Source organism: Leucoraja erinacea, chromosome 31 (genome assembly GCF_028641065.1).
Source record: "Leucoraja erinacea ecotype New England chromosome 31, Leri_hhj_1, whole genome shotgun sequence".
NCBI lineage: Eukaryota > Metazoa > Chordata > Chondrichthyes > Rajiformes > Rajidae > Leucoraja > Leucoraja erinaceus.
In genome coordinates, this window is record NC_073407.1 from 6,558,988 (window position 1) to 6,573,020 (window position 14,033).

At 40.4% G+C, this 14,033-nt stretch overlaps 1 protein-coding gene across 5 annotated transcripts in view; it reads right to left on the reverse strand.

Moving 5' to 3' along the window:
* pbx3b (pre-B-cell leukemia homeobox 3b) overlaps window positions 1-14,033 on the reverse strand; it is a 170,011-nt gene that overhangs the window by 30,060 nt on the left and 125,918 nt on the right. For all 5 annotated transcript variants that reach the window (XR_008725934.1, XM_055659812.1, XM_055659811.1 and 2 more), the window contains exon 4: window positions 3,090-3,280. Coding sequence is in view for 4 of the 5 variants with exons in the window: in XM_055659812.1 (XP_055515787.1) it covers window positions 3,090-3,280 (191 nt within the window). In the remaining variant the exon portion in view is untranslated. The remainder of the gene's footprint in view (window positions 1-3,089; window positions 3,281-14,033) is intronic.

Genomic DNA, 14,033 nt, shown 5'->3' on the forward strand with positions numbered 1-14,033 from the left:
TGTATCCACATCTGTGATACCATGGTGGGTTGATCCCACAACAGCCATTGAGGGAGTGGTAGGGAAAGCTCTGAAGGAGAAATTTGGTCACAAGCAGAGTATTGTGACAACATAACCAATTTGTCTGCTGAAACCCGTTTATCCATTCTTTTATTACCTCTTCACAACTTCTGGGTAATTTCATTCTCAGTAAACTACAGCAACATTCAGAACTCTGCTGCCTATGAGAGTTAATGCAAACTAAATCAGTCTCAAAGTCGCCATCCCGTGCTAACTGATCTTAAATTAGTTCTTGTTTTTAAACTCGCACCCTTATTTTCAAATCACAGTGTGATTTCCTCTGCATCTGAGTGGAATCTCTTTTGAGCTAAATGCATGCTTCTACATCTGACTACTTGATCATTTTCAAAGTAATGTGATTGCCCGATGATAGATAATTGCCATCAGTTGCCAAGACCATGAGCCCCAGAAGTTCCTTCCCCAAGCCCTTCTTCTCTACTTGAGTAGATTAGTCAGAACATGTGATTTTTATGGTCTAGGCATATTCTGTTCACTGTTTCTAATCCCCGATCTAACCCCCTCCCACCCCCCATCCATTGCTTTGTTTGCTTCCCTATTTCCTATCTTTTGTAAACTCCGCTGATATTTATAAAATCGGAGGAAAAGAAAAATAGGAACCACTCAAGAAAATGGGTAAAAAATATAAAATCTCTTGAGAAATAAACTTTTCAGAACAGCATCTTAAAACTAAATTCTACTGCATAGCATTAGACACAATTTTCTGAGAGTATTAAAGGAATAATAATAATGGAAGATAGATATATGGAGTGCAATTTTATCAACTTGATAGGAAGGAAAGCCACAGGATTCAGAGATTTCAATGGAAATGTTATATAATAGTGCTGCACTCAATTCCATTACATTTCCCAAAAAGTGGATTGAGTTTAAAAATGCCTAAGTGTCATGGAAAGATGCAGCATGAAAAAAGCCCCTTTGGCTCACTGAGTCCACACTAGCCATCAATCACCCATTTGCACTAATCCTGCGTTAATCCTACATTCCTATCAATTCTCTCCAGATTCTATCATTCAATAACATCATCTTCGGCGGTCACTCGAAACGAGTGACTGTCCTCTCCATAGTGTCGTCTACTTGTGGGTCTGCAGATGTCTTTAGAGGCTGATCCGCGATCCACACACCTTGGCGTAACGTGGGCAGTGGGTGGTGGTTGGTAGTCGTCGAGCTCCCTTCTCTCTCTCTTTACGGTGCTGTCGCTTTGTCTCTGCGACACGGCATGGTTCCATTTTGTGACGTGAAGCTCCTTCCTGCACGGATTTCCTCCAGGAGCGCATGTCCAGTGCAATGTTCTCCCAATTGCTCGATGTGATGTGAAATTTCTTCAGACTGTTTTTGATGTTGTCCTTGAAGCGTTTCTTTGGCCCGCCGGGGGCTCACCGACCTTCCTTCAATTGAGAGTACAGGATTTGTTTAGGGAGACGTGTGTTGGACATGCGGATGACATGGCCAGCCCATCGAAATTGGTGTTGCATTATTGTGGTGGTGATGCTGGTCATGTTGGCTTCCTCAATTTACACATCTTTGAGATGTGGGAGTATACATGCGTGGTTTCAGGGAGAACTTGCAAACTCCACACAGACAGCACTGACGTGCGCATTTAAGTGAGGTGATTGCTGTGAGGTGGGTCTCTGGCACTGTGGGGCAGCAACTGTACCAGCCGTGCCACTCTGCTGCACATTGTTACTACTTCATGTACACTCGTGCTGGTCAAAAACATTGGCAGAAAATCAGGAAAAGAGTCTGCAAAGCAGCTCCCCATCAATATCCCATTTGCTGAAATACCAGTCAAAGATTTCTCAGTTATAGAGTAATACAACGCAGAAACTGGCCCTTTGGCCCACCAAGTCCATACCGAGCCTCGTACCCATCTATACAAATCCCATTTTCCAGCACTTTGCACATTGCCTTCTCTGCCTTAAGTGTACATATTTTCACCCCCCTTTTAGACAATTGTTCCAGGCTGCAACCATCCTCTGCATTGAAAAATCCTCCATCCTGGTAAATCTCCTCTGCATCCTCTCCAGTGCAACCACTGTCGACCTGTACTGTGACTACTAGAACTACACGTGGTGTTCCAGCTGAGGCCAAAATGATGTTTTATATAATTGTACCATATACTCCCAGCTTCTGTATTTTATGTCCCAGCCAATGAAGGAAAGTATCTTAAATGACTTGTTAACTACCTTTGCATCCAGAATGCCCTCTTACCCCCCTAAGAAAATAGGTGGTTGCTTAATTGGCTATTCCAGACTGAAGTTAAAGCAAATGTGGGGAGATTAAAATGGTATTGGTGTAGGTTAATATAGATGTGTTTTTTATAGTCATACTGACTCAAGAAGGCAAAAAGACCTCTTTCCTTGCGGATATGTACATTTTCATAAATGATCCAGGTAAAAGAGGTTTAAATTCCTCTTAAAATTGGAATACTCATCTCTAATTAGCAATTTTCTAACAAAACCACTTGATGTTATTTATTAATTATGGAAATAAAGATGCATGCTTTAAATATTTTGTTAAGTATAATTATACTCTAAGGATGCTTTTATGAAATTAGCAGCCAAAATCTCATCAAAATGCATTAAAGTATGGTTGATCAGTTCTTCTAAGCCATTTTCACATTTGGTGGTTTCTGCTTTCTGACTTACAGCATCTGCTGCACTATTTGGGACCCGGTTCTGGACAGATTGACTCTGATCACAATCTTGAAGAGTTTTCAGCAGTGTGCACGCATGGAAGTATTGGCATAAATCTGCAGTGGCACATGTCCATTCAATGAATGTTAATAAAGTTATGGGCTCAGCAGATCAGGAAGCATCTTCACACCAACATAAGGACAATGTGCCGTGTTATAATATTAGGCTGCAATTCAACAGTGGATGTGCAGCAAATCTTGGTTATTGCTAAGCTCAGTAAATCTGCTATGTTTATCTTCAGATTAGTGTGTGAGGAAGCATTGGCACATAGTTTTTATTACACCAACAACGACAGTATAGTCTATGACTAAGAAATACCTGGCATCAAGAAATCGTGACCGCAAGATCATAACTGCTTCGCACGTGCTCTGCTTTAGCTGCATTTGAATTGAACTGAACTTTCGATGGATGATGTTGACCATCCTTTCGATCTCCTTTGGTGAAATGGGACGTGTTCGGCTCTGTTCTCGTAGAAGGTTCATCACGTGTGTAGTGAACTCATTACATGCCTGCAACAGAAAGAATATATGCAAGTTAAATGATGGTTTGAATCCCCTGCAAAATATACCACATGTTACCTCAGAAGGTTATTTCTATGTACTATGCAATTTAAAATAAGGCTGATACCCAGAAGTGTATTCCGACTAGTAACGTTAACTGTGCATTGCTTCCTGTCTCAGAAATTCATGGAAATAAATTCCCAAAGCAACACACGTGATGCTGGTACTATGCATATACTCTATTATTATTGACCAATGTTAAATTTCAGCTGTTGAGATCTAATCTCTGCAATGGGAAAAGGGTAGGATTATTTTGCGACAGCATTAAAATTCCTGTTTTCCAAGCCTCAAGATCATACTTTAATGTTTCTTAATTTTGTGCTCCAAGACTCCGTTTGCTTAAACACGGTTGCTAAATTCATAACTTGTTAATTTTTCATGCTAAATTTCCTTTGTTGAATTGCTTAATACAAATTAGACAAGTCCACCTTTTTGCTGCTTCAAATTTTAGGCAATGATTTCCTGAATCAGAACCAAAAATAATTCACAATAGCCATTCATAACATTAATCAAAAGTAAAGCCTTCTACGCTGCAGTATCTTTTCACTCCTATATCATGGCTCATTTTAGCAGAACCTTTGTGTTGTTAATTTGTATACAATGGCATCTGCGGGCGCTGCGATACGGCTGTCCTGCCAGCAGCGTGTTCATCAATTCTACTTTTTTTAGTTTTTTTAGTGTGTCCAAATGTGTGTTTTAATGTCTCTTGGTGTGTCTTGTGTGGGGGGTGGTGAGGGGGGATAAGGGGGGAACCGCTTTCGTCTAATCCTCCACGGAGAGGCAACTTTTTCCATGTCGCCTCCCTTGTGGCCTAACACCATGGATTGGTGAGGCGTTTCCTGGAATCGGGCCTGGAGTTTCAACAGCGGGCGCAGCGTGGACATTTCATCGTGGAGTGGGCGAGCTGGTGTCGCCAGAATGGAGTGCTCCAATCGCTGGCCCGCGGACTGTTACAGCCTGAAGCCGCGGTCTGCGGAGCTTCTAGCCGCGGGCGCGGCGTCCGGAGCCTGGGACTCCTTGCTAGGGACCCCTCGCTGGAGAAAAGCTCCGACCGTCGGCCCGCGGCCGATATCCTGAAGCCGCGGTCTCCGGTAGGGAAGCGCCAATTCAGGACTTACCGTCCCGACGAAAGGGCCTGTACATCTGGCCGCCCGCAACAGTGACTGCGGAGGTTTATGGCCTCGACCACGGGGGAACAATGGAGGAGGACTAACTGTACTATGTGCCTTTCACCACAGTGAAGAATACTGCGGTGGATGTTTGTGTTAAATTTTTATTGTGTATTGTGTATTCTTTTTTGATTGTACCGCTGCTGGCAAAATTAATTCCACTGCATTTTATTGTGTATGTGATGAATAAATTGTTTGATTGATTGATTGATCTGAAAATTCAAGTAAAAAGATGCAAAAAAGAAATAAATAAACATCGCTGAAGTAACCAATACATTTTTTTCTAATTCATCTGATATCACAGTAATACTGTGCATGGGATAACACCCTGAAGGCTTTGTCTGTGTGGACCTAAAAAGGATAGAACCAATTTTGTACATTATCACAAAAATATATGACAGGGAACATATACAACATGTGTTGTAGTCGGAGGTTATAGTAGCTCAAGGACACCAGTGTTTGTCGGGGTACTAAATATCAAATTCAGTGGTCACGATTCTAATAAAAGTTAGAGAATTCACTCAAACAGTAATAATTTCCAGATGCACAGGGTGCTGAAGGTATTTCATGCACCCTGCAGTAAAGGTTAGGGGGAAATCTGGCTCCGTGAACCCCTGCTATCTAATGGTATAAGCTCCATTCCAACACCCGATTTACAGTAACTACATTTTATTCTTTATTCTTTGGAGCGCAGAAGGTTAAGGGGGAGACTTGATAGAGGTCTTTAAAACGATGAGAGGGATAGACAGAGTTGACGTGGATAAGCTTTTCCCACTGAGAGTAGGGAAGATTCAAACAAGAGGACATGACTTGAGAGTTAAGGGACAGAAGTTTAGGGGTAACATGAGGGGGAACTTCTTTACTCAGAGAGTGGTAGGTGTGTGGAATGAGCTTCCAGTGAAGGTGGTGAAGTCAGGTTCAATTTTATCATTTAAAAATAAATTGGATAGTTATATGGACGGGAAAGGAATGGAGGGTTATGGTCTGAGTGCAGGTAGATGGGACTAGGGGAGAATACGTGTTCGGCATGGACTAGAAGGGCCGAGATGGCCTGTTTCCGTGCTGTAATTGTTATATGGTTATATTATATTTATCAGCTCTCTCTAATAGCATGTCTGTAAATTCCCTCTAAACAACATGCGACAGTTTCACCCGCATGAGAGAACGAACAATATATTTTTAAAAATAGGGTTATTCCCGAGTATTCTTACACTGAGAATAGAGCAAAGAGAGTTGCTAAACTTCAATGAGGCCAACCACCTGTCTAATTTCATGTCTAATTCCAAATCTTTCTTAGATTGCTAGGTTTCCAGCATGGACAAATCCTCCTCACCATTCTTCCAGCTAATCAACTGTGAAATCCACATGAATACATATGTTATTTGTCCAGAGTGCGATTTTCCTTCATCGGAAGGTTATCAACAGCTAGAGTTTGGTAACTTGGCCTAACTTGGTAAAATGTATGTAAAGCTACTCCCACTAACATCTCCTCCAGAATTATCATTTTCACTCACAACATTTTACCATCCTCTTTCATCAGGTCATCTCAGTTTTACCACTTGACTATCTTCGGTTTTGTTATTTATTTTCAGCGTCTGCAACATTTTGCTTTTGATTTAACATGTTGAGGTTAAGGAAGGAAGGAAACAAGCCATTTACCCAAAGGAAGCATTTTAGTGTAGTCCAGTCAGAACCATTTCATGTAATGTTTAGGGTAAGCTAGAGGCTAAAAGGCTTACAAATACAGCTGATGTATCTGGCTTAACTATCTAATTACCTTGACCATTCTGCAATAGTTTCAATCAGGTCACCAGCCAGTCCATCTTGGACCCAGCTTTTCCCTTAAAACAATGCATAACCTGCCTTTCTGGTATTACTGGCAAAGGAAGTGCGAAGTATTATTACCCCTGCTTACAGTGACAGGCAAGTGAAACCAGGCTTTGTGATATATGTGCTCAACATTATATTTGCTTTTGGATAACTTGTCACGGCAAAAAGAGCAAAACTGTGTGTTTAGCTGCTGATACATCCTACTTAACATGATATTAGATTTAAATTTATTATTTTATGAACTGGGCAGCTAAGGATATCAAGAAGTTTGTATATGGCAGTAATACTAGATTGTTGATACCAGTGGGTCAAAGAGTGCCTAACAAGTCCGATTTTGAGTGGTGAATGAGCTGTTGTGGATCACACAAGTGGAAATTAGTGCAACATTACTAAACAAGAGGCACTGCAAAATAAAGAGCTACACCTACATGTAAATACTAAAGACTACTTTGAATATGACAAGTCAAATATCATAAACCTGTATTAAATGAGCAAATTTATGAATGCAAAATGTGATTTGCTATTGGGCATTTTCCCAACATCACTGACGCATGCAACTCCTCTAAACCAGCAATTCATGTGTGATTAATTAGAATATTTCATTTATACTGTGTGCACTTTAGCTCATTACTCTAAGTAAAATTTGTTAAGTATTTACATTTAGATAATTAAAATCTGGTTACACCCTTAAGAAACATGTATGCTCTTCAGGCAAAAGCTTTTGTGACTACTTACAGTAAATTACCAATTTAAATTACATCACTGCCTGCCTCAATATAGTCTCATTGATGCCGCATTTTGTACCAGGGGAGACTGCTGTAAATCAGACAGCACTTGCCCTTTAAGGAGCTAGTTTTCCAACATCATTTCTTCTAACACTCTCTCAGATTTAAAAAGAAATAAATCATCAACCAGTGTCACAGAGTTACTTCTGTGCAGAGTGACAGACTCAAAAGACAATGGAGGAAAGAAATTGGGATTGTTAGCGGCCATTTTATGAGTGCCAGGGTGTCCTAAGAATTCCAAAATATCATCCTCAATACACAGGCCTAATGGTGGGGCAATAGGCACCTGATGCCACTGTTGGCAGCATAAATGACTATTCAATGTAAATACACATCAAAGGCCAACCATGGCATTAACCAGGATTCAACGTTACTCCAGCATTTTGTGTCTACCCTCTCTTAACCCGTCTTGAAATTATGTTGAGACAGGAAAAACATTCGACCATTTCTACATAAAAAGATTATTTTTATATATATATCTCCGGATTTTAGTGTCATGGGCTAAGCCAGTACTTATAGCCCATCTCTAACTGCCCCTGAACCAAGTGGTCTGTGGAGCCATTTCACAGAGCTGTTAAGAGTCAACTGCATTGCAATGGTATGGAGTCATGTAAAGGCCAGGCCAAATAAGGGTGGGAGATTTAATTCCCTAAACAACATTGGCAAATCAGATGCATTTTTACAACAATCATATAAATTCGGTCATTAGGCTAATCATATTTTTATCATGGATTTAAGTATGAATTTAAGCTTTCTAACTGTGTTGGGATTCAACATTTTGTTTATCCTAAATATATTAAAAACAATAGTCTAGGACTTTTCCTACCCTTATCAAAGGCGTGTAGGTTAGTTGTTGCTTGATTCCGATCAATTATTTTCACAATTCGACAGATGCCCTCCACCATTGGAGCACTGGTAGTCAGTGCCAAATGTTGAAGGACTTCTTGCCAATCGTAAGGCATTTGTACAAACCAAATGTCCCAAAATGCTTTCCTGCATTCTTCAGGTTCTTGAACCAATCTGCACACCCCCAAGTCACCAATTGAACACCCTTGCACTATCTAGGACTGGTTTTCTCATTGTGTTTTGCACAAATCTCTCATTTATTTCAGACGTTTTTGCGCTGTATTGTAGATGTTACATATAATTTATGTAGAATTTGATTTCTGTGTCGCCCAAATCTATGTACCTGTGATGCCGCGGCAAGCAAGACTTTCATTGTACCTATTCTCCATTCTTGTGCATATGACAATAAACTCAACTTGAGGTAAGAGTAAAGGGCCTGTCCCACTGAGGCGATTTTTTCCAGCGACTGTCATAGTCGTAGCAGGTTGCCAAAAAAGCAGCGACTGGACCCCCCCCCCCCCCCTACGACAATGTCTACGACAAGCTACAACAACCTACCACCTAGTCGACGTCAAGCTACGGCAAGCTACCGACAACCGACGACGCATTAGGACATCCACCTACGGTCACACCTATCACACCTATGACCACGCAGGCGACAACCTACGATAACCAAAATCAACCTACGTTCACCCGCGACAAGCTATGACAAGCAACGACCCTGTCAGCGACCACTGAAGTAAATTGAGTCGCCGGTTGACGTAGGTAGTCGCCAGTGGAATTTACCGACGTCAGCACCCGTCGACAATCAGTCACCTGGCGACAACCTGCGTCATCCTGGTGACAACCTACGGTAGCACCTACGACAGAAAAAGACAAGCTACGTCAAGCCCACAGTCAGCGAAGAGTTTTGAACATTTCAAAAACCAGCGGCGACCAGAAAAAACATTACAACTCTTTAGGCGACTTGAGGAGACGACTCACGACCATACAGGCGTCACCGCACGACCATGTAGTGACTGCCTAGTCGCCTGTAGTTGCCGAAAAAATTGCCTAAGTGGGACAGGGGCTTAAAAGTATATGTCAACATATAAGGATGGGGGTGTGAAGGAAGCGATTGGTTCAGGAGTCTGATAACAATGGGGAAGAAGTTGTTCTTATGTCTGAATGTACAATCTTTCTTCTATATCTTCTCCCAGAAGGTATATGAGAGCAAGGGGAATGTCTAAGGTGACAGGCGTCCTTTATGGTACTTAAAGCCTTCCTGATGCAATGCACTGAGAAGATGGACTGGATGGAAGGAAGTGACAAATCTGTGATGGACTGCGCTGTGTTCACCATTCTCTGCAGCTTCAGGCAGTCAAGAGCAAAGCAGTTGCCTTACAGGCTGAGACTGTCTGCACAAATGAGGATTACTGAGAAAAATATATTTAATTTTCAGTGTGCAAGGCCACCATATGGCACAAGAAGGTGATGTTTAAGCTTCTGGTGAACATATTGCTGCTGGAAAAGGAGACTCAGTGGCAGCCAAATGTGTGACACTAAAAAACATTTCCAGTATCCAATGAACCATCCACAATTAGTCTGTGAATAAAGAGGGAAAGAATTGAGAGAAGACAGACAGGCACAGAAAATGCTGGAGTGACTCAGCAGGTCAGGCAGCATTTCTGGAAAAAAGGGATAGGTGTCGTTTCAGGTCAAGACTCTTCTTCAGACTAAGAGTCAGAGAAAGGGAAACAAGCGATATAGATGGCATATAGAATTGAGCATGTGTGTGTGTGTGTGCATTTCTTTGGGTTTTGGAATGTAACAATGGGCCATACCTAAAACATCAATTGACAACAGACAACAACAATAACAGACAACAGGTGCAGGAGTGGGCCATTCAGCCCTTCGAGCCAGCACCACGATTCAATGTGATCATGGCTGATCATCCCCAATCAGTACCCCGTTCTTGCCTTCTCCCCATATCCCCCGATTTTGCTATCTTTAAGAGCCCTATCTAGCTCTCTCTTGAAAGTGAATAAAAGTATGATTGAAAAAAGTATGTTTTTATTTCATCTGCAGTCCTTGCCAATGGTTCTCAAAAATAACTGCTCTAATGAAATGGTCATCGATAGTTATTGTTCATCAGCTTTATAGATGTCACCATTACAGAAGACTACATGCCTGCAATTGATGAACGTTTTTCAGCCCGACGTACACAGTCAGAAATGGAGGTTAGAGGCATCAGCAACAAAAAAAAGAGTAAATTGCTCTCATGAATAAAAACAACGTTCATGAATAAAATAGTATATGCAGTTTAAATAAACATACAGTCAAGTATTTCATACGAGGACCCTGTATCATGGAGCCTTCATTTGTCTTCATTTTTGCTTCCCCCAAGTCCAAATATAATTGGCTAGAAATACTTCGGAGGTCAGTGGCGCTAAATGCACTGTATAGTTACAGCGGCGCATTGTACTTTACCTCCAGAATTTATTCATTTACAACTGACGAATTTCAAAACATTCCAATCTAGTTGTTGAGCCCAACTAAATAAGCACAGGTACAACACATTACCATACAAAAATTTGTCAAATTTTAACTGCCGGAATTTGGTGCCCACGATTAATTTTGTGAACATCGAAACATAGGTTGTTACCTAATAAGAGGCAGCAATTTTCTGCCACTCTAGTACCGCTACACAATTTGAACTGAGGGAGGTGTATAGGTGGAGGTGTACAATCTCATGGTTGAGTTTTTAAAGAGTCTTTCATGGTTGTTGCTAGATTCCATTTTAGAAAAAATTATATTAAGGCGTTAGCGTCGATGAAAAGGGGGAACATTTCTGCTGAATATTTCATGCCATATTCCCATTTGAAAATATAGCTAACAATTTATGTAATGGTAGAATCCCGCAGATATGTAAAAGATCCTAAATTATGCACCTTGACAAATGTCACCCACTATATCTGTCCCCAATGAATTATGGTTCTTGGTTCCAACCAAAGTGCTTGAAGTCAACCTGGATGATGATATTGAATTGATAGTAACATAGAAAATAGGTGTAGGAGGACATTCGGCCCTTCGAGATGGTCATGGCTAATCATCCTAAATCAGTACCCCGTTCCTGCTTTCTCCCCAATCCCTTGATTCCGTTATCCTTATCTAACTCTCTCTTGAAAATATCCATTGAATTGGCCTCCACTGCCTTCTGTTACAGAGAATTCTGGGTGAAAAGGTTTTTCCTCACCTCAGTCCTAAATGGCCTACCCTTTATTCTTAAACTGTGACCCCTGGTTCTGAACCCAACATTCCAACATCAATATTTTTTTTTCCTGCATCTAGCCTGTTGAATCCCTTAACATTTGTATATGTTTCTATAAGAACCTCTCTCCTCCTAAATTCCAGTGAATATAGGCCCAGTTGATGCATTCTTTAATCTTATGTTAGTCCCGCCATCCCGGGAATTAACCTGGAGAACCTACGCTGCACTCCCACAATAGCAAAAATGTCCTTCCTCAAATTAGTAGACCAAAACTGCATACAATACTCCAGGTGTGGTCTCACCAGGGTCCTGTACAACTGCAGTAGGGCCTCTTGCACCTATACTCAAATACTCTCGCTATGAAGACCAACATGCCATTTGCTTTCTTCACTGCCAGCTGTACCTGCATGCTTACTTTCAGTAACATCTCAATTGTTACAATGAGGCAAGTTGTAAAAGCATCAACATTTCTGAGTGAGTAGGATATGCTCAACTGAAACCATTAATGCGACACCACGCAATACATGGGTTACATGTACCAAATAGAAGTAGGATTTGCCGATCAGTCAAATACAAGTTGAAGCACGTGGCTATATATCTTCAAAAAGTACTTTTCACAAGGTGAAAAGCGTACTAGAAAAGATTGAATGGGTTACAGTTGCATAAATTTGCGGGAACTAGCTAAAAAAAAACAAAGAGCATGCAATGAGACAAGATCAATTGCATGTGGGATGCCAATGATAAATTTGTAATCCTTGATGTTAATGCCAAAAATAGTACCAAAGGATCCGCAAAAAATATGAATGATACTGTTATAATTATGTCTTGCACAGATCGATTTTATAAATATCTACACCAAAAGTGGGGACCCTTTAATGCAAAATAGACATAACCTTAAACATCATGTAACAGATAACTGTTTAATTCGAGTAAAAACATTTACATGGCGACAAAGAGAAAATGATGGTGCATTAATTGTTAGCAGAGTTTTTGTTTTAAATTGATGCCCGAATGTATTGGTTTTGTAATGATGACCATTTCTTGCAACATGTACTGAAATAGATGCAGTAACCTGAAGCAATGACAGACTGAGATCAGTACCAATGATTTTTTCATTACATGACATTTAGGGAAAGGAGTTTTTCAGATTAAAAATATCCTTTAAGATGGCAATTATAAAAATGTACGTTAATGGGTCCAATGAAGCCCTCCGGCTTCTATTCCAGTTAAATCTTCACACTTCCTATGGTTGCTAGGTAACATTTCATTTACGGTGGCACGTGAAGTTTACACAACCAAGCAGGTTGATGAGAACTGTAATAAGGTTTACTTTAATGAAATACTCTGAGTGGGCTGCTGCACCCACCACAGGGCTCTAAGGATCGAAGTTCAAAGGATATAAAATATGAGACAAAGTTGGCAAAATTTAAAAAACAGATAGTAAGAAATTCCATAGATATTCTGAAAATAAGAATTATCAAAGTGTGCGTTGGTCCTTGAGAAAGTGAGTTTGGGGAATTGATAATAAAAATAGCGATGAATCTACATTTTGTACTGGTCTTCATTATAGAGGAAACAAGTAGCATCCTTGTAAAGCTGCAAATCGGGAATTGGAGGGCAGAGAGAAATTCAAGACAATACAATCACCAGGGAGGTGGCTTTAGGATGGCATGCTCTAGACTCCTGAAGGACTTAATCTAAAAGCCTTAAAAGAAGTAGATGAGATAGTTAAAGCACTGTTTTTTTTTCTTCAAAATTCCCTAGAATCGGGGAATATTCTTTTAAAGTAGCATTATTCAAAAATAGACAGGAACACAAGACAATAAACTACAGACTAGATGCCTTAGTAGTTGAAGCAGGGAAACGCGGCTCTCATTAATGATGCGGCAGCAAAGTACTTGAACAATTCAGGCTAATCGGGCAAAGTAAAAATAGTTGTGTGACAGAGAAATCATATTTGATCAGTTTATTGGTGTTCTTTGAAATATTAATGTTTTGTGGATAAAAGAAAGGATGAATTTACTAAGATTTCTGAATTTGTTGCTGGCACCATGATGGACAGGAAAGAAAGTTATAAAAAAAAGACAAAGGTGTATAGGGGAATAAGTAGGTTGTGAATGGGCAGAGATCTGGCAAATGGTGTGTAATGTGGGAAACTGTGAAGCTACATGCAAAAGGCATCCCTGTGCATGATTTGTGAAAGGTTAATATACAGACCGTGCAAGTAACGGAATGGTTTCTTTAATTGTAAGGGGCATTAAATACATCAGTTACCTGATGCCCTGGTAAGACCACATCTGGAGAAGTGGATACAGTATTGATCTCCATATTTCAGTAAGTTTGTAAATCTGTTGGACGCACATATCAAAGTCCGTGCACAGATGTTATTGCAAGAATTTCTCCAGAAAATGACTAGGTTTGTGGAGTAGTAGCTTATATTCTTACCTTCAGTATGTTTTATACAATACATTCATTTCAATGTAGGTGGATTAGAATTATACCTGGAAGGAGCAGGTTAATTTATGAGAAAAGGTGGGATAAGCTAGGTTGACATTTAGTAGAATTTTAATTAAAAGGATGTTTCTTGAACTACAAGTCGCTGCTTTACAGTAGAGATGAGGCAAATACTTTTGTTTCTGAAGGTGATGAATCATTAGATCGCTCGTCCTCAAAGGATGGGCGAAGCAGTGTCTTTGAATATTTGAAGGCAGAGATAAATAGATTTTCAATAAGATAAGGGGTGAAAGGTGTCTGGGATGGGTAGGTTACAAATTAAGAGGAACAGTGATTTTACTGAGCAGCCAAGTGGCCTACTCCTGCAT